We start from the raw sequence: 22282 nt of genomic DNA on the forward strand, positions 1-22282 counted from the left end.
TGCTGACATTCATTAGTTATTATATATGAAGTGGTATGATATGAACCTGAAGTAGGCTGTAAATGATTAGGTGTGTATATTCTAATTCCCAGAGCACCCACTTTAAAAACACAATGCAATGTAGCCAAAAAAAAGCCAATAAAAATGTTCAAATAATCCTAAAAAAGAGCAACTCAACACACACACACACACACACACACACACACACACACCATGACTAAAAAAAAAATGTAAATTGTATTATCTGGGCAGTAGAATTATAGATATTTAAATTTCTTTTAAGTTTATTTACTTATTTTGAGAGCAAGAGCAAGCTGTGGAAGGGCAGAAAGAGAAAGGAAGAGAGAGATTCCCAAGCAAGCTCTGTGCTGCCAGTGCAGAGCCCAGCCCAACGTGGGGCTTGATTCTGTGAACCTCAAGATCATGACCAGAGCTGATATCAAGAGTTAGACGCTAACTGACTGAGCCACCCAGGCACCCCGCTCCAATATTTTTCTTTATACAAAAATTCATACCTATCAGACGTTCATATGTATTGTTGATGTAACCAGCAAAATATTTAACTTAACATTTTGGTGTTCTCAAAAATGAAAACTGGAAATACATGTCTTTGAAACCTAGGTTATTATGGAAAACAATAAAATGTAAACATAAATTTTAATAGAATGCAATTCTAATGGTATCATCCTGGGCTGGGATTTGCAGGGAGGAAAAGGAACAATAAATGAAGAGATTCGAAGTCAGCCAAGGGTATCTTACTAGCAGGTATCTGCTTTGATCTAACTCCAAATGTTATCTAAATGATTTCCAGCCCGCTGTTTGTCCAAATTAGTAGCCCTTGTGAAATCGGTTGTTTTCTTTCTGTAGACATTGTAATGTTGATTAATCGATCATCTGAGTAATTAGGCATTTCCTCTGCCTTAGGAGTGACATTTTAAATAATTAACTTTAAATATGAAGGAAATTAAGCTTATAATTATGTCCTCAGGATCAAAGTTCTGATCGTACCAGTCTTTCTTCAGTGGGAGCCCAGGATTCTGAATCTACCTCTTTAACAGATGAAGATGTTTGCCAGGAGTTGGAAGGAGCCACTTCCTCCCAAGAGAGCAGTGCCACTTCAGGGACTAAGGGAATTGATTTCAGCAGAACAAGCCTGGAAAGTTCTGCCTCCTTAGAAGGTGTGTCCACACAGCTTGGTCATACTGCATTTTTTATGTGGTGCCTTTACTTTTTTTCCTTTGTTTTAATTTTGTAAAAGATTTGCGTAGCTCCAGATCTCCAAAACAGTAAGAAACCCAGGCACTTTTAGAGAGGTGTGCCTTCCAGCCCCACCCCTTCATCTGGTTTTCTCGCTGTGCCTAGAAGTAACCATTTTTATTCATTTTGGTTTATCCTTCATTGCTGCTGCTTTAAAAATATAGGGATGTGTGTGTTCTTACTGCCTCCTTGGCTTCTTACTCAAAAGTAACCTACTTTCCCACTCCTTGTTTTTTTCACTTAACAATGTATCTTTTTTTTTTTTTAATTTTTTTTTAATGTTTTTTATTTATTTTTGGGACAGGGAGAGACAGAGCATGAACGGGGGAGGGGCAGAGAGAGAGGGAGACACAGAATCGGAAACAGGCTCCAGGCTCTGAGCCATCAGCCCAGAGCCTGACGCGGGGCTCGAACTCACGGACCGCGAGATCGTGACCTGGCTGAAGTCGGACGCTTAACGGACTGCGCCACCCAGGCGCCCCGTCTTAACAATGTATCTTAAAGATCATTCCATATCATCACATAGCATTGTCCCCTATTCATTTTTACAGTTGCATGGTCAATCTGTGGATATGTCATAGTTCATTTTAATCACTTCCCTGTTGACGGACATTAGGTGTCCAGCCTTTGACTATTATCAGTGATGCTATGATGCATGTATGTCATATTATATTTTTGACAGGGTATCTTTGGAAGATACTCAAAAATTCTCCCTTGAAGTGGTATTGCCAAGTTGCCTTCCTCGGGGGTATGCTGTTTTGCACTCCCACTGGCAGTATATAAGAGTACCTATTTCCCCACAGCCTTGTCAACAAAATATGTTGGCACACTTTTGGATTTTTTGCCATCTGATAGGTATTTGGTTTCATTTATATTACTCTTGTAAGTTGAGTAACTTTTTATGTGTTCAAGGACTATTTGTATTTCTTTTTCTATGGACTATCTTTTGCCTGCGTTTCACTTGTTGGCCCTTTTTTTTTTAAGTTTTGATAGTTCTTTTTTTATATTAGGGAATCCTTTGTGTCATATAATTGTCAGATATTTCCTTCCAAGTGTGTTAAATTTCTGTGGGTATTTTTGCCACACAGAAGTTTTTAATGTTATGTCATCAAATTTCTCAGCATTTCCCTGACTACTTCTGGATTTTGAGGTATTAGGAAAGATTTCCCCTTCCAGAGTTCGCCAGTGTTTTCTCCTAACACTTGTTTAGTTTTCTTTCTAACATTTTCTGAGTTCAGCAGACTTTCTCTGTAAAGGGCCTGCTTTAAATAGTTTAGGTTTTGTGGGCCACATACATCTGTCACATATTCTTTTTTCTCATTTTCTTTAAAAAAAAATTTTTTTAATGTTTATTTTTGAGAGAGAGACAGACAGAGCATGAGCGTGGGGGGGGGAGGGGAGGCAGAGAGACGGGGAGACACAGAATCTGAAGCAGGCTCCTGTCTCTGAACTGTCAGCACAGAGCCCGACACAGAGCCCGAACCCACGAACTGTGAGATCACGAGCTGAGCCGAAGTCAGACACTTAACCAACTGAGCCACCAAGGTGCCCCCATCGTTTTCTTTTTATCACAACAGTCTAAAAACCATTCTTAGCCCTTGGCCATACACAAGTAGATTTGACACCCGATTTAGATATTTAATACATTTGAAATTTGTCCTAATGTATGATGTGAGGAATGGACGCATTATAGTATTTTTTTCATTTGCACCTTTGCTATTTTAAAAAGTTTTTGTTGTGGGGATTTTCAAATGTACACAGAAGTAGAAAGAACTTCACCCAGTTGCAACAATTGTCAACAAATGACCAGTCTTGTTTTACCTTTCCCCCTCCTATAGTCCCAACATTTTTTCCTTCCCCACTGGATTATCTTAAAATAAATCCCAGGGGCACCTGCTTGGCTCAGTCGGTTGAGTGTCCGACTTTGATTCAGGCCATGATCTCATGATTCATGGGTTCAAGCCCCACATTGGGTTCTGTGCTGACAGTTCAGAGCCTGGAGCCTGTTTCAGATTCTGTGTCTCCCTCTCTCTCTGTCCCTCTCTCGCTTGCACTCTGTCTCTCTCTGTCTCAAAAGTAAATAAACATTAAAAAAAATGTTTTTAAGTAAATCCCAAACAGCATATAATTTTATTCGTCATACTTCAATATGTAGCTCTAAAATACAAGGACTTTAATGTTTTATATTGTTAAAAAAACGGAATTCAACCAAGTAAATTTGAAGATCTAACTGGCTTTCTTAAACGATTCATGAATTGGGCAGCATGCCATCTAGCAAGTAGAAGGGAGCTCCAAATTATACAAAACAGAAGGTTTTTATAGAAGGGTGGGGCAAGAAAGTTATTAGCAAAAGAAAAAGAATTTTCCAGGCAAAGTCACTTTCCCTTGGGAGAAGCAGTCTTACCATGCAGATGACTTCATCTTCCTTTGTGAGATGGAGGGGCCCATGTGGCAGACTCCTTGGCACTGGTTGGAAAATTCCTGACTGACTGGTTAAAACTATACTCTAAGGGAGGTTGAAACTGCAATTAGATTAGATATAAAGCCCTTTTGGGAATTCAGCCTTAGTGATGCGTTTTGGGGCTAGGGGTTTTCTTTTCAAAAAAATTTTTAACATTTTAGTAAAATCATGTATTTCATAGACTTATTTTTAATTTTATTAATATGCATGTAATGCGTATACTTTTATGTATGTAAATACATTTCAGGTTACTCAATTATCAGTACTCAGGTTACCCCTAAGTAACCAGCACTCAGATCTAGAAACAGAACATTAACAACATCCAGACCCTCCTGTCCTGCCCACATCTAGTCACTGCTCCCTTCACAGATGAACGTTGTCTTGTAACACTGTATGTTAGCATGGCCAGTTAGGAACTCTTATAGCATGTGTCTTTTGTGAAGCATTTGCTGTTTGAAAACATAATTACAATATTATATTTTTAATGTGATAATATATAACATTTCATATCAAATATTCACTTGGTTTAAATTTTCATATTTATCTCATAAAGCTCTTTTTATAGGTGGTTTGTTCAAATTGGGATCCAGACAAGGTCCACTTGTCGCATCTGGTTAATATGTCTGTTAACATATGTTTTCCTAAGATATGTTTTATCTTTGTTACCTCTCTTTTTTTCCATCTTGTCATCCATTCGTGAAGAAATAGGCTCCCCCCACCTCTTTTGAATAGACAAGAACAATTTATTATGCTAAGAAATAAAAGTTACCTTATAGCCTGATTCATATTTATCACAATGAATATTTATTCTGTGCTCTAGATTAATTAGATACAAAAGGTAGGCTGCCCACATAAATAATTACATTACTCAAGCCTAATAGAAGGTATGAGAAGGGAGTTTGCAACTAGCTTTAGCAGAGAGGAATTACAGAGGGTTATGGGGAACCATGCAGGAAAGGACTGCAATACCACCAGCTCTCAGTAGCTTAAAGGTTGATGGGAGGCTTCAGCTCTCTCTGTCCCTCTCAACGCACATGTGAGGCACAACCTAGGACCAGTGGTGGCAGATCTAGAACAATTTTTTTTTCATCGTCATTTATTTACGGAAGCAATCAGGTAATTCGTCTGGATTATGCCGATTGCATCCCCATGACTGGTGTTTAACACGTTTTCCCTTCTTTATTTCTTGTGAACTGGTAGTTTATCCCATGACTTATTTTTACCTTTACTTTATAAAAATGTAAGTGTTTATAACATTTTGTAACTATTGAGAAAAAAAAGAAAAGAAATGGTATGGCTTACCTCCAGTTTTACTAACAAGATATAATAGCCACTGTCAACAAGTGATTTGACCACAGAACTCCCCTTTGTTGTTGTTTTTGTTGTTGTTGTTTTAATACCTACTAATATCCATTACTCTGAAGAATACATTTGGAAATTCTTCCCTCATGTTTAAGAACAAGATTACTGTACCAGATCTTAAAAGATCCTTACAAGACAGAGAATTGCTAGTAAATCTTTTTATGATGAGAAATAAAATTAGCTATTTTACATGTTTTAGACCTTAAAACTGAACACATTCTTGTATTTTTTTAATGTTTATTATTTTTGAGAGAGAGAGAAAGACAGAGAGCACAAGCCGGGGAGGGACAGAGAGAGGGAGACACAGAATCCGAAGCAGGCTCCTGGCCCTGAGCTGTCCACACAGAGCCTGACACGGGGCTCGAACTCACGAACCTCAAGATCATGACCTGAGTCGAAGGCACTTAACCTACTGAGCCACCCAGGCGCCCCCACATTCTTGGATTTTAAACATGGAAAAATAGAAACAGCGAAATGGTAATGACAAATAACTGGAATGCCTTGTAGCCTGTATGCACAAAGCGCTTCCCCAGTGAGTAGTGAATGAACACCCCTAGTATGTGGGGATCTGTAGGATTAGAGCACATGTCCTTAGGTTTGTACTCAAAACAAAAATGTATGCCTTGAAAAGCATTTTTTCACTATTTATTTAATTTCTTAAATTACTATTTTAAACAGAACAGTTTGACATTTTATCAGAGGATTTATGAAAGTGAAAGATTTTCATAGCCTTTGTCATTAATTGTAATGGTTTTGCTTTTTGTTTTTTAATCATGAGCAGGATCCCTGTCGAAGTTTGCCCTACCTGGGAAGTCAGAAGTGGCATCTTCCTGCAACACAAGTAATACAAATATCTTCCAGAACTATGCAATGGAGGTACGATTTGAATCAAAAGAGCATCTTCCTGTACTACTTATACTACTTAGAAAACTTCTGTTTCTTAAGTATTCGTGGCTTGGGGTGGAGTAACTAAAAAGTTAAACAGAGCATCTGAAAATTTCAGAATGTATATGGCACCTGAATAAACTGAAAGTATCCAGTTCTTCAGAACACTGAAGTCCTACTGCTTAACCTTTTTAGAAAAGTCCCATGCTTCCTTTGCATTTATTAACATATAAAAGCATTTTCATTTTCAGTATTTCTAGTTATCCCTTGTTGTATGTGTGTTCCCTTTGAATTAAAAAAAAATTTTTTTTAACATTGATTTATTTTTGAGAGAGAGAGCATGTGAGAACGGGAGGGGCAGAGAGAGAGGGAGACAAAGAATCCAAAGCAGGTTGCAGGCTCTGCGCTGTCAGCACACAGCTGGATGAGGGGCTCGAACCCACAAACCGCGAGATCATGACCTGAGCCGAAGTCGGACACTCAACCAACTGAGCCACCCAAGCTCCCCTGTTCCCTTTAAATTTTTATTTTACATCTGAATCCCTTACAAACCAGCTTTGCTGTGCAAGCACGTGGCATAGCAGTGTTGAGGAGGGGCATGGAGCAGTTTAGCATTTGTGTGCCATATTTCCATCATGTTTTTCATTCTTTGTGTCGGTTTGACGTGAATAACTGTTCAATATGCTTCTTGTATGTCCTATTTGCTCACAAGGAAAAAGTTACAGTTTTACACTTTAAAAATTGTCCCTAAATTTTAAAAATGTTTTTAGTGTTTATTTTGAGAATGAGAGAGACAGACAGACAGACAGACAATGTGAACAGGGGAGGGGCAGGCTCCAGGCTCCGAACTGTCAGCACAGAGGCCAGCACGGGGCCTGAACCCACGAACCATGAGATCATGAGCAAAAGTTGGACGCTTAACCGACTGAGCCACCCAGGTGCCCTGTCCCTAATTTTTGTGTAAAATTTACTTCCAGATACATTTGTGAGTGTTGTTGCTTTTCTAAGCCAATTGGCATAAATTTGGAAAATAGATTTGCATGTAGCTGGAAAATAAACGATGAGCACTGGTATTACAATTGGCAAAGTTTCTGATGGCTTCAGGAATTTCCATATTAATGTAATCACAGCATTTACATTTATCTGTAGCAACACTTTTTTTTTTCTTGAAAGAGAGTGCACATGCTTGCGCAAGCCAGTGGGGAGGGGCAGGGGGGAAGAGAGAGAGAGAGAGAGAGGGAGAGAGAGAAAGAGAATAAGCAGACCCTATGCTCAGTGCGGGCTCTATCTCATGAACCTGAGCCAAAATCAAGTGTCAGACACTTAACTGAGCCACCCAGGTGCCCTTTGTTGCCGCTTTTAATTTCCAGTCTATCATGGCTAATAGTCTTATAAAATACGGTATGTTGATCACAAACTTAAATATTGAAGCAATGACCAATTCTTTGAAAGTTTCTAAGTCCTCTTCATAGTTTCTTTACTTACCCCTAACCACTAAGAGTTTGTGGACCCACCCTTGTCTGGTGACCACACTGTGAGTAGCACACAGATTCATAATGTGTAAGTACATGTACTGATTTGGAGTATTAGCAAATTAGTGTTTGGGTTCACTTTTTCATTAATAAAGCCGTGGCAGGCTTAACATTAATTATAATGGTAAAAATGCTTACTTAAGTGCAAGGTTCCCTTGAGGTAAAAATTTTGAAATAGATTTAGCTGAAATAGTGAAAGATGAGTATATTATATAATACACTGAATGTAATCTGTTTTTTCTTTTGTTGGTAACTTCTGAATCCTTCTGAGTTTTAGTTTTCCAGTAGATTTATGGATTGAAATAATTTTTAATTCATAATATCTCCAACAGGCTCACTTTATAATGCTGTTTTCTCCCATAGGTCCTTATCTCAAGTTGCTCTCGGTGTAGAACTTGCGATTGTCTTGTCCATGATGAGGAAATCATGGCTGGCTGGACAGCAGATGATTCAAATCTCAATACTACATGCCCGTTTTGTGGCAATCTTTTCTTGCCTTTTCTGAATATTGAAATAAGAGATTTAAGACGACCTGGAAGGTAATGATTTATGCTTTCTCTTTCCTTCATGTTTAAGGATCATATTGCCCAGAATATTTCTTTTCTCAAGAAGTTCCTTTGATTCACATTGCAGGTACTTTCTCAAGTCAAGCCCATCTACAGAAAATATGCATTTTCCATCCTCCTTTTCAAGTCAGACAAGGCAGTCTTGTATCTCAACATCAGCCACTGGTCTTGACACATCTGTTATCTCTGTTCAAGGGAATTTTGATCTCAATAGGTAACTATGATTATGGGGAACTATATTTTAACAACATATATTACACGTTTCTGAAAACGACAGAAAAATCAGCTGAACATGTAAAATTTCTGTGTATAATAGATTCGTAATCAATCTTAAATTTTTACACCTCGTTAAAAGATTATTAAACTCTCTAAAAACCTAAATGTTTGGGGTGCCTGGCTGACTCATTTGGTTGAGTGTCTGACTCTGGGTTTCAGCTTGGATCATGATCTCAAGGTTTGTAGGTTCAAGCCCTGAGTTAGGCTCTCTGCTGTCAGTGAGGAGTCTGCTTCAGATCTTCTGTCCCTCTCTCTCTGCCCGCCCTCGCTCTCTCTCAAAAATAAAATAAACATTTATTTATTTATTTATTTGGTCACTAGCAGTTTCAAGTTTTTATTCTACCAGTTTAACATCAGAGGAAAGAGAGCAACTCCTTTTTTGGGGGCGGGGATGAGTAGGGGGTGGTAAGAGCTTTCTTGATATATAATTCACACATTAAAGTTCCCCCACTTAACATTCTCCCATTTATATAAACCAAAGGTTTTTAGTATATTATTCACAGAGTTATACAACCATCAACACAGTTGGGAACAAAAAAATAAACATTTAAAAAAGAAAACCTAAATGTTTAAATAGTTATGGTTTATGCTTTATGAATCCCCAGAGTTTAAGCTGTGTAATTCTTTTTATTATTATTTTTTTAGACAGAGTGCGAGTAGAGGAGAGGGGACAGAGAGAGAGAGAAAGAGAGGAAAAGTACAGAGCCCAACATGGGGCTTGATACCCCAACTCTGAGATCATGACCTGAGCCAAAATCAAGAGCCAAATGCTCAACTGACTGAGCCACCCAGGTGCCCCTAAGCTGTATAATTCTTGTATGATAATGTTTACTAGTGTTTTAAAAGTAAAAATTCTAGGGGCGCCTGGGTGGCGCAGTCGGTTAAGCGTCCGACTTCAGCCAGGTCACGATCTCGCGGTCCGTGAGTTCGAGCCCCGGGTCAGGCTCTGGGCTGATGGCTCAGAGCCTGGAGCCTGTTTCCGATTCTGTGTCTCCCTCTCTCTCTGCCCCTCCCCCGTTCATGCTCTGTCTCTCTCTGTCCCCAAAAAAATAAATAAACGTTGAAAAAAAAAATTTAAAAAAAAAAAAAAAGTAAAAATTCTAGGGGTACCCAGCTGGCTCAGTCAGTGGAGCCTATGACTCTTGATCTTGGGGTCATGTGTTTGAGCCCCATTATTGGGTGTAGAAATTACATAAAATTGTTTAGACAATTTTAAAAATTACAAAAATCAAAGTAAAAATTCTAGGAGCACCTGACTGGCTCAGTCAGTAGAACACGTGACTCTTGATCTCAGGGTGGTGAGTTCAAGCCACCCCATGTTGGGCATAGCACCTTCTTAAAAAAAAGTAAAAATTCTGTAGAACACTTGAAGTTTACAGTGAACATCTTTCTCTTATCCCTTGTCTCTTCAGGAATTAAATGAGTACTAACTTACTTCTACTTTGGAATATTTAATAATCTGAGAAAACATTTGGAGCTGCTAGAGGAACTGTAAAATCAAACTAACACTTATACAGTAAGCCTAATATAAGTGAATTTACACTGAAAACAAATGCAGAAATCGACTCCATTTTGGAGGCGTGCCAGATACCAATCTATATAGCTGGGCAGGTTGAGTCATATAGGTAACTGCATGTGCAAGAGAAAGTGCCTGCAGAGTACTGGTAGGCTGGCGTGACCTGTTTGATCCTGAGTGCTTAGGCAGCAAACCCACAAATCTGTGTGCGCATCTTCTCTCATGATGGGTTAAGTACAGCCCTTTCTCTGACTGAGACTAGCTTGTGACTAGCTTGTGACTCCTGAAGTAAGAGGTGCCTATTTTCTCTGCTTTGTATCCTCTGGGCCTGCTGTGGCTCCTGCTGTGATTAGAATTGTCCACTAGGGGCGCCTGGGTGGCTTAGTTAGTTAAGCATCTGACTCTTCATTTCAGGTCAGGATCTCAGGGTTTGTGAGTTTGAGCCCCACATCAGGTTTAGCGCAGAGCCTGCTTGGGATTCTTTATCTCTTTCCCACTCCCTCTGCCCCTCCCCTTCTCATGCTCTCTCTCTCTCTCAAAATAAGTAAATAAATAAATATTTTTTAAAAAGCTGTCCACTAAATGTTTTTAATAAGTGAATAACTTTTGAGTATTTAAAGTTCTCTGGAAACTTAACATGATCAGACTACTTAAAAGGGGCACCTGGGTGGCTCAGGTGGTTAAGATCTGACTTCAGCTCAGGTCATGATCTCCCAGTTCATGGGTTTGAACCTGTGATATATATAGGAGATATATATATATATATATATATCATTATATATTTCTGTTTTATATATATATATAAAATATATGTGTGTGTATATATATATACATATATATGTGTGTGTATATCCTGTTTACCATATCCTGTTTACCAGATGCAGCTGAAGTAACATCTTTCCTTTGATAACTTTGCTGCATATCCAGTTCTGATACTAAAGAGCTGGTCTTTCTGAATAAAAGTAAATCTAAAGAATGATGTGCTTTTTTTCTTTTGTCAATGCCGAAGCAAATCTAAACTGCTGGAAAATACATGTGCCCGAAGTATTCAGATCCCTGCTGATAGATCAAAAACAGCTGTGTCAAAATGTCCACTATTTCCAATGGCCAGGAGTGTTAGTACTTATGGCCCCTTGGATAAGGAAGACCCTGGAGGGCAGAAACTCATTTCTACAGGCAGCCTGCCAACTACTTTACAAGGAGCTACAGTATGTATTTTGGTGCCTTTTTAAATTTGGACATTGATGATTTACATATGATTTTGTTCCCTTTGTCCTAAATAGCCTTACAGGCTTCAATTTTGTAATTCTCAAGAAGAGTTTCTAGTCTCATGATACAATTATAGTATATTTCCATTTATATGGAAATTATTGACAGGAATTGTTTTGTTTTTTAATTGATTTAGTATCACCAATCTTGTATTTTCTATTTATGTTTTTTTATTTATTCAACAGGATTCTTTAGGATTAGAGTGGCATCTCCCAAGTCCAGATCCTATCACTGTTCCCTATCTTAGTCCTTTAGTGGTATGGAAGGAACTTGAAAGCTTATTGGAAAATGAAGGTGATCATGCCATAACAGTGGCAGACTTTGTGGACCATCATCCAATTGTGTTTTGGAACCTGGTGTGGTATTTTAGACGTCTTGACTTACCCAGTAATTTACCTGGATTGATTCTTTCTTCTGAGCACTGTAACAAGTATTCAAAGGTATGAAAATGAAAATTCAATCTAAAAGGCAATGCTATCATCACCATTGGAATATTTGCATATTCCTAATGACCAAAAAAGTATTTTTATGCTAAATATTTTAAATAATTATCGGAATCATTAGATCAATAAAATGTCTTAGTCATATTTACAGATAATTTTTTTTCTCACAGCCTAGCAGTAAGACAAGATCATGTTTTTAGACTCCTTGTAAAATTTACACAGAATGGGCTGTGTTTTCATCATAGCCTCAAGAAGAAACTGTAAATGGCTTTTATGAGAAGAGTGTGAGTTGGCCCCACTCATGTCTCCTACCTCCTTCAAAAACGAGCCTTACACGTTTTTAGGAGGATGTCTGTAATTCCTTTTTCAGCCACGTGCTACCATTCTTTTCAGTCCTTTAGTCTGAGTTTTTGCTTAACATTTAGATAGGTTGTTATATGTTTACTTGTATTTTTGATATATTGTCCTATAAAAGTGTTTTACTTCTTCATATGTATCACCGCCACTAAATCGCCAAGTTTCTACATTCAGGAACTTTTTCTGCCTACTTGTATTCATGTCTGTGATGGTGCATGTGCTTTGGATTTTCAGTACATGATGAAGGAATGACCAAGAGGTTATCTCAGTGAGTTATCTAGGGTAGGGTCTTGGACTGATGTATCATGAGGCTCCTGGATTCCTTTTTCTGTGGACCCCTCAATCATAAGCTGGTCAGGATTAGACCTTCACGGCACCCTTTCTTACTGATCTCAGTCCTTAGTTAAATCTGTTACTTTAGAGATCATTAACTTCTTGGCTGATCTTCCTTTAGTAGAGACAAAATGCATACAAACCAATCATTTTCTGTTCTCTTTTCTCTCTTGCACACATTTATCCTAAAAAGTATTTGTAAGGATCATTAATGAATATCTGTTGGTTCTTCAACACAGATTCCTCGCCACTGTATGTCTGAAGATAGTAAATATGTTTTAATACAGATGTTATGGGACAATATGAAATTACATCAGGATCCGGGACAGCCCTTGTACATCCTCTGGAATGCCCACAGTAAGTACTGTCACAGAATGCTGACTTTGTTCATATGAGAGTGATCTCTACTTGTTTTACAAGCCTAAACTAATGTATAATAACGTTTATTTTACTATACTACTTTTTGTCTTACAGGTCAAAATCGTACTCTTTTATTTGAGAGTGAGTGTTAAGTTTGATGTTTTTAGTGCTATCTTCCGTGGAGGTCAAGGGTTTTTTTGTTTTTTTTGGTTTTGTTTCTTGAGTGGTGCTTTGTATGTGCTGAAGGGGTTATGTTTTGTGGAGTTTGCTTTTAGCACATTGCTTGTCCCAGCTGCTTCTTTTTACACATTTGTTTCCATCCCAAGCTGCTGATTTAGAATTTCCTCCAGGGGCTGTATTAAGGAAAACAGCACTTTTAGTTTTTGTCTGAGGCCACAGAAAGCTTTAGACCTATTTTTATCATTATGTGTCTTATTTTTTTTCCCTTTTCTTTTCTTTCTTCATTCTTAGATTTCTGTTCCTTTATCTATTGCCCTTAATTTGTTTTGGGGGCTTTGTAACTTCTGTCATAACTGTCAGTTGCTGCTTAATTATGTTGTCCTTTATACACATTTTCCTTCATTTGCTCTTTTGTTCTTTTGTAGCCCAAAAGTATCCAATGGTCCATTTATTGCAAAAAGGTGATAATTCATTTAACCAGGAACTATTGAAAAATATGGTAAAAAGCATTAAAATGAATGATGTCTATGGACCAATGAGTCAGATTTTAGAGACCCTGAATAAATGCCCTCATTTTAAAAGACAGAGGTAAGTCTGTCTTAAATGAATGTATTGTTCCTCCAAGCAGATTCCTGTTACTGGCTTAGTAATTTGTTTGATTATTTCACGCTTAAATTAGCATAAATATTTTGTACAGAATATAGAGACCAATGAGTAATAATATCTTCTCCACTCCTTTTCCCCCCCTAGGAGTTTATATAGAGAAATACTATTTCTCTCGCTTGTGGCACTGGGAAGAGAAAACATTGATATAGGTAATTCAGCATGATATCTAACATGTAATATTTATAGATCATGATACTGTTTTCAAATTATTTTTATATTGATAGTCTTTATTATTTTTATATTAAATTATACTAATATATGTAATATATTAATATTAGAAGAATTCTTTCTTTGATTTTTTAAATTTTAATGTAATAAATAGATACTTTGATACTTTGGTCACATTAGTGATAGTAATGTTAAATGATAAAAGCTAACATTTTTTGAAGGCTTACTCTGTGCCTTACACTGTAGGAAGTACTTCCCATGTATTATCCTGATAATTCTCCCCAAAGCCATATGAGATAGGTACTGTTATCGTTTCTCTGTTATTAGTGAGGCATCTGAGGATCCAAGAGGTTAAGTAACTTGAACTTGGGTTTCACAATAAATAACAGAGCCCTATTTGAACCAAGCAGTTTTATAAAATTCTTTTTTTTTTTTTAATGTTTACTTATTTTTGAGAGAGAGACAGAGTGCAAGTGGGGGAGGGACAGAGAAGGAGAGAGGGAGACACAGAATCTGAAGCAGGCTCCAGGCTCTGAGCTGTTAGCACACATCCCGATTTGGGACTAGAACTAACAAAATGCAAGATCATGACCTGAGCCGAATTCAGACGCTTAACCAACTGAGCCACCCAGGCACCCCTTGAATCAAGCAGTTCTAAATGCCCATCCGTGCTTTTAACAGTTGGGTCATATCACAAATAACATTAAGCTTGTTTCAGAAGGGATATAAGGTAGCTAAATATATATGTCAGGAGGTCCTAAACTTTTTTAACTGATCATCTCCTTCTCCCAATTACTGTGCTTGACTTCCTTTTGGTTTCTAAGTCTCAGGAAAGGGCAGAAATAGCCCCTGACAGACAAAAAGAAGAAAGAGGTAGCTGTCAGGCATCGAGAGACTCAAGAGAGTTTTGGCGTTTTGTCTGGGAAATTCTAATGTGAATAAGTTGATGAAAATGATAATGATACATATAATTCACCTGACTTAAGTGGTATCTAACTTGGGTGCCCTACTTAATTAAACCCACTCCCGGTTAATGAGAGAGTATGCAACAGGCCATACCTTTTAGGTGATTGTATACTATCTTAACAAAATATATCTAGTTATTTAGTGCTAGTCAACACTTCAGTTGACTTTTAGAGTGCCCATGACTTTTGCCACAGATATTTATTAGTCTCATCAGAGTCATATACATACATATATCATTCATACATGTATCATACGTATGTATATCATATGTATAGTAAGGTTAGGCCCTATTACAGGCTACTCAGCCAGACCTTAGGGAACATGAATAGAGAACAAGAGTACTCCCTGTGGTGCTGGCTTCCCAACAAGTTCACTAAAGGATGGGAAAGAGCAGGAATTAGTGAGTGAAGTAGAGGACTTAGAGCAGCCATCCCTAACTGGGTCGCTCAAGAGGTTATCACGTGCCATCTCACCAAAGGTGACTCATATCATTGGGAATTGTCTGCTTTGATGCCAGGAGAGAAGTTGTTGAATCCAGAAGCCATGATGTGTATGGGTGAGATGGTGAGCATCTTACAGAATGGAATTATATGTTGGGGTTAAAATTTTTTTTTTGTACTCATTATCTAAAAGGATTAACCTTTATTTAGCTCATTCTCCAGAAAAGCCAAATTTATTTAAAGTTTAAAGTCAATTTCCTGACCCCCTGAAATAATGCTGAGAGAGGGAAAGCATAAAAGGCTTTTCTTTATCTCAGCAATCCGTCATTTACTTTGTTCTAGCTAAGACCAGCATTGCCTGACCCCTGCAGTGATGGTGTTCAAGTTCCTTATCTTTGTATATTACCAGCACCCCTCCCCCAACCAGAGCGAAATTTAAAAATAGACAATTTTAATCCTCCTCTAGATCTGCTTGGAGATTATTATATAGGTTTACTGGTACCTTAAAGGAATTTACCATTTCATGAATTCAAGAGCTCTTTTCCTCTGACTCTCTGTAGGATTACAGACCTGATATCAGCTTCCTTTGCCAATTGTTTGAAGGTTTCTGGAAGCATCTGGGTTCTATGGCCTCTCTTTTATGCCCTCACTGGGGGCAAAGCTCTTCACTGTCTATATATGTTGGGTGTCCCTCAAAAAACTATCACTTTCTGTGTAGACCAGAGTTGATGCCCAAGGAAATTTTAGAACCCAAGGGGAAGGATTGGAGACTAGAGCAATAATGGGAAAGAAAAGTAAGTGTGAAACAAACATAAATGAATAAGTAATTGGTATTAGGATGGACTGATGGATGGAGAATCTGGATGTTGAAGAATTAATTTATTGGAGACTTCTGCAGAGATGTAGATTGGACTATGGGGAGAAGGTACCAAAAGTGCATTTTGACCAGGAAGGAGTGTGGAGAATGACAAGTTTGAAAATAAGGAAGGCTTCTGAGGAAATGACACTAAGTTGACAATGTAGCCAGAATATCAGTGGGGGAGAAAACAAACAAACTTTAAAGTTTGTAGGAAGACCCTGAGGTGAAAGGTCTGGCATTTTTGAGTAATGGAAAGGCCAGGGAACAGAGGGATCACAGAGAAAGGGTAGAGTGTGGGGTGAAATGAGTTTGGAAAAGCAGGCAGGAACTAGATTGTGCGGTGTCTGTAGGGTCTCCCAACTATCTTGGACTGAATTCTAAGGGCAGTGGGAAACATCTGGGGGATTTTTAAGCAGGAGAGAGACATAATCAAATATATGTTTTACCAGGATCTGTAGTCTATGGAGAACAAATTGTGTGGGGACCCAGTAGATAGTGAAAGGGGCAATTAAGAAGCTAATGCAATAGTACAAGTAAAACTTATACAAGTGTGTTATTTTAAACAAAACCAATGTTTAAAGGACAAAGAGGGGAACCTGGCTGATCTTGGGGGTCATGAGTTCAAGCCCCCACATTGGGTGTAGAGACTACTAAAAAATAATAAATAAACTTTTTTTTTTTTTTAATTTTTTTTTTCAACGTTTTTTTTTTTTTTTTTTTTTTAATTTATTTTTGGGACAGAGAGAGACAGAGCATGAATGGGGGAGGGGCAGAGAGAGAGGGAGACACAGAATCGGAAACAGGCTCCAGGCTCTGAGCCATCAGCCCAGAGCCCGACGCGGGGCTCGAACTCCCGGACCGCGAGATCGTGACCTGGCTGAAGTCGGACGCTTAACCGACTGCGCCACCCAGGCGCCCCATAAATAAACTTTTAAAAAATACAGAGAGACTGGTTGATTAGAAAGAAAATTAATCTAAAAAAGAAAGAAAGATTTAAAAGCTAGGAATTGGAAAATTGGCCTTACACTAAAATGGCTTTTAAAAATTTTAGCTGTATAGAAAAAAATAAAATAAAATAAAAAAATAAAAAATAAATAAAAATTTTAGCTGTATAACAACAACAAAAAATTTAGCTATAAAAAAAAAATGTTTAGCTATAAATCTGAGCCCAGTAGAGATCAGTGTTTGGTATCTTTGCTTGGGAAAAAAAAAAAGTATGATGCAAAGAAATATAACCAGGGAACGTTGTACTCGAAAGTCACATTAAGTCATTGATTTTCCTAGTTGAAATAAAGGTGGAAAATTTGGGACAAGTTCTAATAATAATAGTAAAACTTAGAAGTAAGGACTATTTGGTGGAAAAGACTAACAGAAGTACAACTGTATTTAACCTGTAATTTTGTTTGTAAACAAATGTATGAATGTGTTGAGCTGCACTTTCCATTAGAAAGAGGAAAAGAATGAATGGATTCAAATTGCATCTAGGGAGCTTTGAGCAGAATGTTGTGAATATTTGCTTTTTAACTATGATGGTTGTGAAACATTGGAAATCATTAAAAATAAGAAATTTGACAAGTGATTCTGATGCTCAACTGGAAATTTAATAAGGTAGGAACTTCTATGTAAATACCTACATCACCTTCTACCTTAAGAAATAGAAAGGGGCGTCTGGGTGGCTCAGTTGATTGAGCGTCCAACTTCGGCTCAGGTCATGATCTCATAGTTTGTGGGTTCAAGTCCCGCGTTGGGCTCTGCTGACAGCTTAGAGCCTGGATCCTGCTTCGGATTCTGTGTCTACCTCTCTCTCTGCCCCTTCCATGCTCATGCTCTGTCTCTCTCTGTCTCTTGAAAAATGAGTAAACATTAAAAAAATTTAAAAAAAGAAAAAAACGTTTCCTTTGGGGCGCATGGGTGGCTCAGTCAGTTAAACCTCTGACTTCGGCTCAGGTCATGATCTCACAGTTTGTGAGTTCAAGCCCTGCGTCCGGCTCTGTGCTGACAGCTCAGAGCCTGGAGACTGCTTCGGATTCTTTGGCTCCCTCTCTCTCTGCCCCTCCCCTGCTCATGCTCTGTCTCTCTCTGTCTCAAAAATAAATAAAACATTAAACAAAATTTTTTTTAAAAAATAGAAAAAGAAGAGCAAATTAAACCCAAAGCAAGCAGAAGAAAGGAAATAATAAATATTACAGCAGAAATCAATAAAATAGAGAAAAAATAGAAAATATAGGGGAAAACAGTTTTTAAAATAGAGAAACTCATCAAAATCAAAGTTGGTTCTTTGAAAAGAGCAATAAAATTGATCTTTGGTTAGACTAAGAGAAAAAGAGAGGACTCAAATTAATGAAATGAGGAATGAAAGAGGAGATATTCCTACCACCCTTCCAGAAATAAAAAGAATGATAAGGAAGTACAATTAATAACTGTATGCCTACAAATTCAGTAACCCAGGTAGGCAAATTCCTACAAAGACGTAAACTACAAAACTGACTCTAGAATAGAAACCCTTACTAGAGCTGTAATAAGTAAATAGATTGAGTTAATAATCAAAAAGCTTCCCAGAAGAAAAATCCAGGACCAGATGGTGAATTCTATCAAATGTTTAAAGAAGGATTAACACCAATTGTGATGGACTGCATATCGGTGCCCTGCCCCTACTCCTATGTTAAAGCCTTAACATGATGGTATTTGGAAGTAGGGCCCTAGGGAAGTAATAACATCATCTGGTTGGAGCCTCCACAATGGGGTAATATCCTTAAGAAGAGAGCTATCCCTCTCAGTCATATAAGGATACAGGGAGAAGACAGCTGTTCGCAAACCAGGAAGAGCGCTCTAACCAGACGCCAGATCTGCTGTTGCCTTGATCTTAGACTTCCCAGCCTCCAGAACTGTGAGAAATAAATGTTCATCATTTAAGCCACCCAGTCTATGGTATCCTGTTATAGCAGCCTGAACTAAGACATTAATCCTTCACATACTCTTACAAAAGTAGAAGAAAAAGGAGCACTTCCTAACTCATTCTGTGAAGCTAATATTATAAGACAAAGACATCACAAGAAAAGAAAACTACAGAGCAATATCCCTTATTAATATAGGTGTAAAAATCCTCAACAAAATACTGGCAAATGAAATCCAGCAACATTTAGAAAGGATTTTGTTCCATGACCAACTGGGATTTATCCCAGGAATGCAATGTTGGTTCAATACACAAAACTCAATCAATGTGATATACCATATTATTGGAATAAAAGACACAAATTCTCTGGGGCACTTGGCTGGCTCAGTTGGTAGAACATGCAGCCCTTGATTTGGGGGTTGTGAGTTCAAGCCCCATGTTGGTTATAGAGATAAATAAAATTATTAAAAAAAAAAAGACACATGTCTCAGTAGATGCAGAAAAAGCATTTGGCAAAATCAGCAAACTAGGAATAGAAGGGAATGTCCTCAACTTGATAAAGGGCATTTATGAAAAACCCCAAATTAATACCATACTCAATGGTGAAAAACGGAAAGATTTTCCCTTAAGATCAGGAACAAGACAACATTGTATTAGAAGTTCTAGCCAAAGCAGCCAGGAAAGAAAAAGAAGTAAAAGGCATCCAAATTGGAAAGGAAGAAGTTAAGCTATCTCTATTCATAGATGACATGATCATATATATAGAAAATCCTAGATATTCCACACCAAAAGCAAAACAAAACAAAACCACCTAGATTGTTTGAGTTAATAAATGCTTTCAGCAAGGTTGCAGGATAAAAGATAAAAGATACAAAACTCAGTCATATTTCTGTAACTAGCAATGCATAATCCAAAAATTGAGAGCAATTCCATGTACAGTAGCATCAAAAAGAATAAAATAATTAGGAATTTGTTCAACCAAGGAGGTGAAAGACTTGTACAATGAAAACTGCAAAACGTTGTTGAAAGAAATTAGACATAAATAAATGAAAATACATCCCATTTTCATATACTTAGAAGACTAAAATTTTTAAGATATCAGTACTATCCAAAGCAACCTATAGATTAACGTGCAATCCCTATCAAAATCGTAATGATTTTTTTTTGCAAAAATAGAAAAACATATCCTCAAATTTATATGGAATCTCAGAGGGACCTCAAGTAACCAAAATCTTAGAATAGACCTGGATGACTCACACTTATTGATTTCAAAACTTACTACAAAGCTACTGTAATCTAAACGGTGTGGTACTGGCATAAAGACAGACATGTAGACTAATGGAATTGAATAGAGAGCCCAGAAATAAGCCCTCATATATATGGTCAAATGATTTTTGACAATGGGGCCAAGAACACCATTGGGGAAAGGACAGTCATTTCAACAGATGATGCTGGCAAAACTGGATATCCGTATGCAAAAGAATGAAGTTGGAACCCCTTGTAAAACAAATTAACTCAAAGGGAATGAATGCAAGCTGGTACAGCCACTCTGGAAAACAGTATGGAGGTTCCTCAAAAAAATAAAAATAGAACTACCCTACAACCCAGCAATTGCACTACTAGGCATTTATCCACGGGATACAGGTGTGCTGTTTTGAAGGGACACATGCACCCCCATGTTTATAGCAGCACTATCAACAATAGCCAAAGTATGGAAAGAGCCCAAATGTCCATCGATGGATGAATGGATAAAGAAGATGTGGTATATATATACAACAGAGTATTATTCGGCAATCAAAAAGAATGAAATCTTGCCGTTTGCAACTCTGTGGATGGAACTAGAGGGTATTATGCTAAGTGAAATTAGAGAAAGACAAATATCATATGACTTCTGAGTGAAGTCATGAGGACTTTAAGAGACAAAACAGATGAACATAAGGGAAGGGAAACAAAAATAGTATAAAAACAGGGAAGGGGACAAAACATAAGAGACTCATATATATGGAGAACAAACTGAGGGTTACTGGAGGGGCTGTGGGAGGAGGGATGGGCTAAATGGGTAAGGGGCACTAAGGAATCTACTCCTGAAATCATTGTTGCACTATACACTAATTTGGATATAAATTATAAAAAAAAAAAAATTAAAATTGAAGAAAAAAACAAATTAACTCAAGATGGATTAAAGACCTAAATGTGAGATCTGAAACTATAAAACTCCTAGGAGAAAACAGGGCAAAATCATTCATGACATTAGATTTGGCAGTGCTTTCTTGGATATGACACCAGAGGCCCAAGCAACAGAAGAAAAAATACAAAAATTGGAATTCATGAAAATTTTAAATTTTGTGCATTAAAAGGTATCAGGAATGTAAAAAGGCAACCCATAGAATGGAAGAAAATAATATCCAGAATAGATTTGAAAAATTTCTAAAACACAACGACAACAAAAAGCCAATTAAAAATGGGCAAGGACTTGAATAGACATTTCTCCAAAGAAGATATATAGGTGGCCAATAAGCACAAGAAAAGATGCTCAACATCATTAATTATTAGGGAAATACAAATCAAATCTATAGTGAGATTCCACCTCACACCATTAGGCTGGCTACTGTCCCCTCCCCCCCCCCAACAAAAACAAAAACAAAAAATAACAAGTGTTGTGAAGATATAGAAAATTGGAACTTTTATACATCATTATTGGGAATGTAAAATGGTACAGCTGCTGTGGAAAACAGTATGGCAGTCCCTTCAAAAAATTAAAAATGGACTTAAAAGCAGGGTCTGCAGGAGAGATTTTTACATCCATGTTCATAGCAGCATTATTCATAATAGCTAAAGTGTGGAAACAACCCATGTGTCCATTGAAGGATGAATGAGTAAGCAAAATGTGGTCTATACATACAATGGAATATTATTCCTCCTTAAAAAAGAAGTTAATTCTGGCACATACTATAACTTGGATGAACCTCGAGGACATTATGTACATGAAATAAGCCAATCACAAAAAGACAAATACTGTACAGTTCCTCTTATGAGTCACTTACTAGAGTAGTCAAAAATCATACAGACAGAAGTAGAACGATAGTTGACAGGAGTTGGGGCAGGGGGCAACGGAATTAATGTTTAATGGGTATAGGGTTTCAGTTTCACAAGAGGGAAGAGAGTTGAGGTGGATGGTGGTGATGGCTGCACGTTATGAATGTACATAATACCACTGACCTACAAGATGGTTAAGATAGTAACCTTTGTATGTATTTTACCACAATCTTTAAATTTGAGAATTTTAAAAGGAAGCCATCTTAAAACTTTAAAATTCGTTGGTCTGTGTAATCTAGCTCTAAAATGCTGAGAGCTTTGAGGTCCTTGTTTGAGCTCTGAAATTCTGTATTTCTTTAGTTGGCAGAAATGACCTAGAGATGCCTTCTTGGCCTCTAATTGTTTAGTTCTGTGATATTTTAAAATCTTGATTGTTGTTAATATCGAGTATAAATTG

The 22282-nt window shown here is 37.5% G+C and overlaps 1 protein-coding gene across 7 annotated transcripts in view; it reads left to right on the forward strand.

Annotated features, from left to right (window-relative positions):
* DENND4A (DENN domain containing 4A) overlaps positions 1 to 22282 on the forward strand; it is a 130922-nt gene that overhangs the window by 106995 nt on the left and 1645 nt on the right. For 4 of the 7 annotated variants that reach the window (XM_030317897.1, XM_030317891.1, XM_030317892.1 and 1 more), the window contains 10 exons: positions 989 to 1178; positions 5862 to 5956; positions 7861 to 8036; positions 8131 to 8277; positions 10865 to 11063; positions 11310 to 11564; positions 12497 to 12614; positions 12732 to 12758; positions 13223 to 13385; positions 13548 to 13612. In XM_030317897.1, the coding sequence (XP_030173757.1) occupies positions 989 to 1178; positions 5862 to 5956; positions 7861 to 8036; positions 8131 to 8277; positions 10865 to 11063; positions 11310 to 11564; positions 12497 to 12614; positions 12732 to 12758; positions 13223 to 13385; positions 13548 to 13612 (1435 nt within the window). The remainder of the gene's footprint in view (positions 1 to 988; positions 1179 to 5861; positions 5957 to 7860; positions 8037 to 8130; positions 8278 to 10864; positions 11064 to 11309; positions 11565 to 12496; positions 12615 to 12731; positions 12759 to 13222; positions 13386 to 13547; positions 13613 to 22282) is intronic. The other 3 variants (XM_030317893.1, XM_030317894.1, XM_030317898.1) reach the window with 1 other exon arrangement.

This window comes from Lynx canadensis, chromosome B3 (genome assembly GCF_007474595.2).
Source record: "Lynx canadensis isolate LIC74 chromosome B3, mLynCan4.pri.v2, whole genome shotgun sequence".
Lineage (NCBI taxonomy): Eukaryota > Metazoa > Chordata > Mammalia > Carnivora > Felidae > Lynx > Lynx canadensis.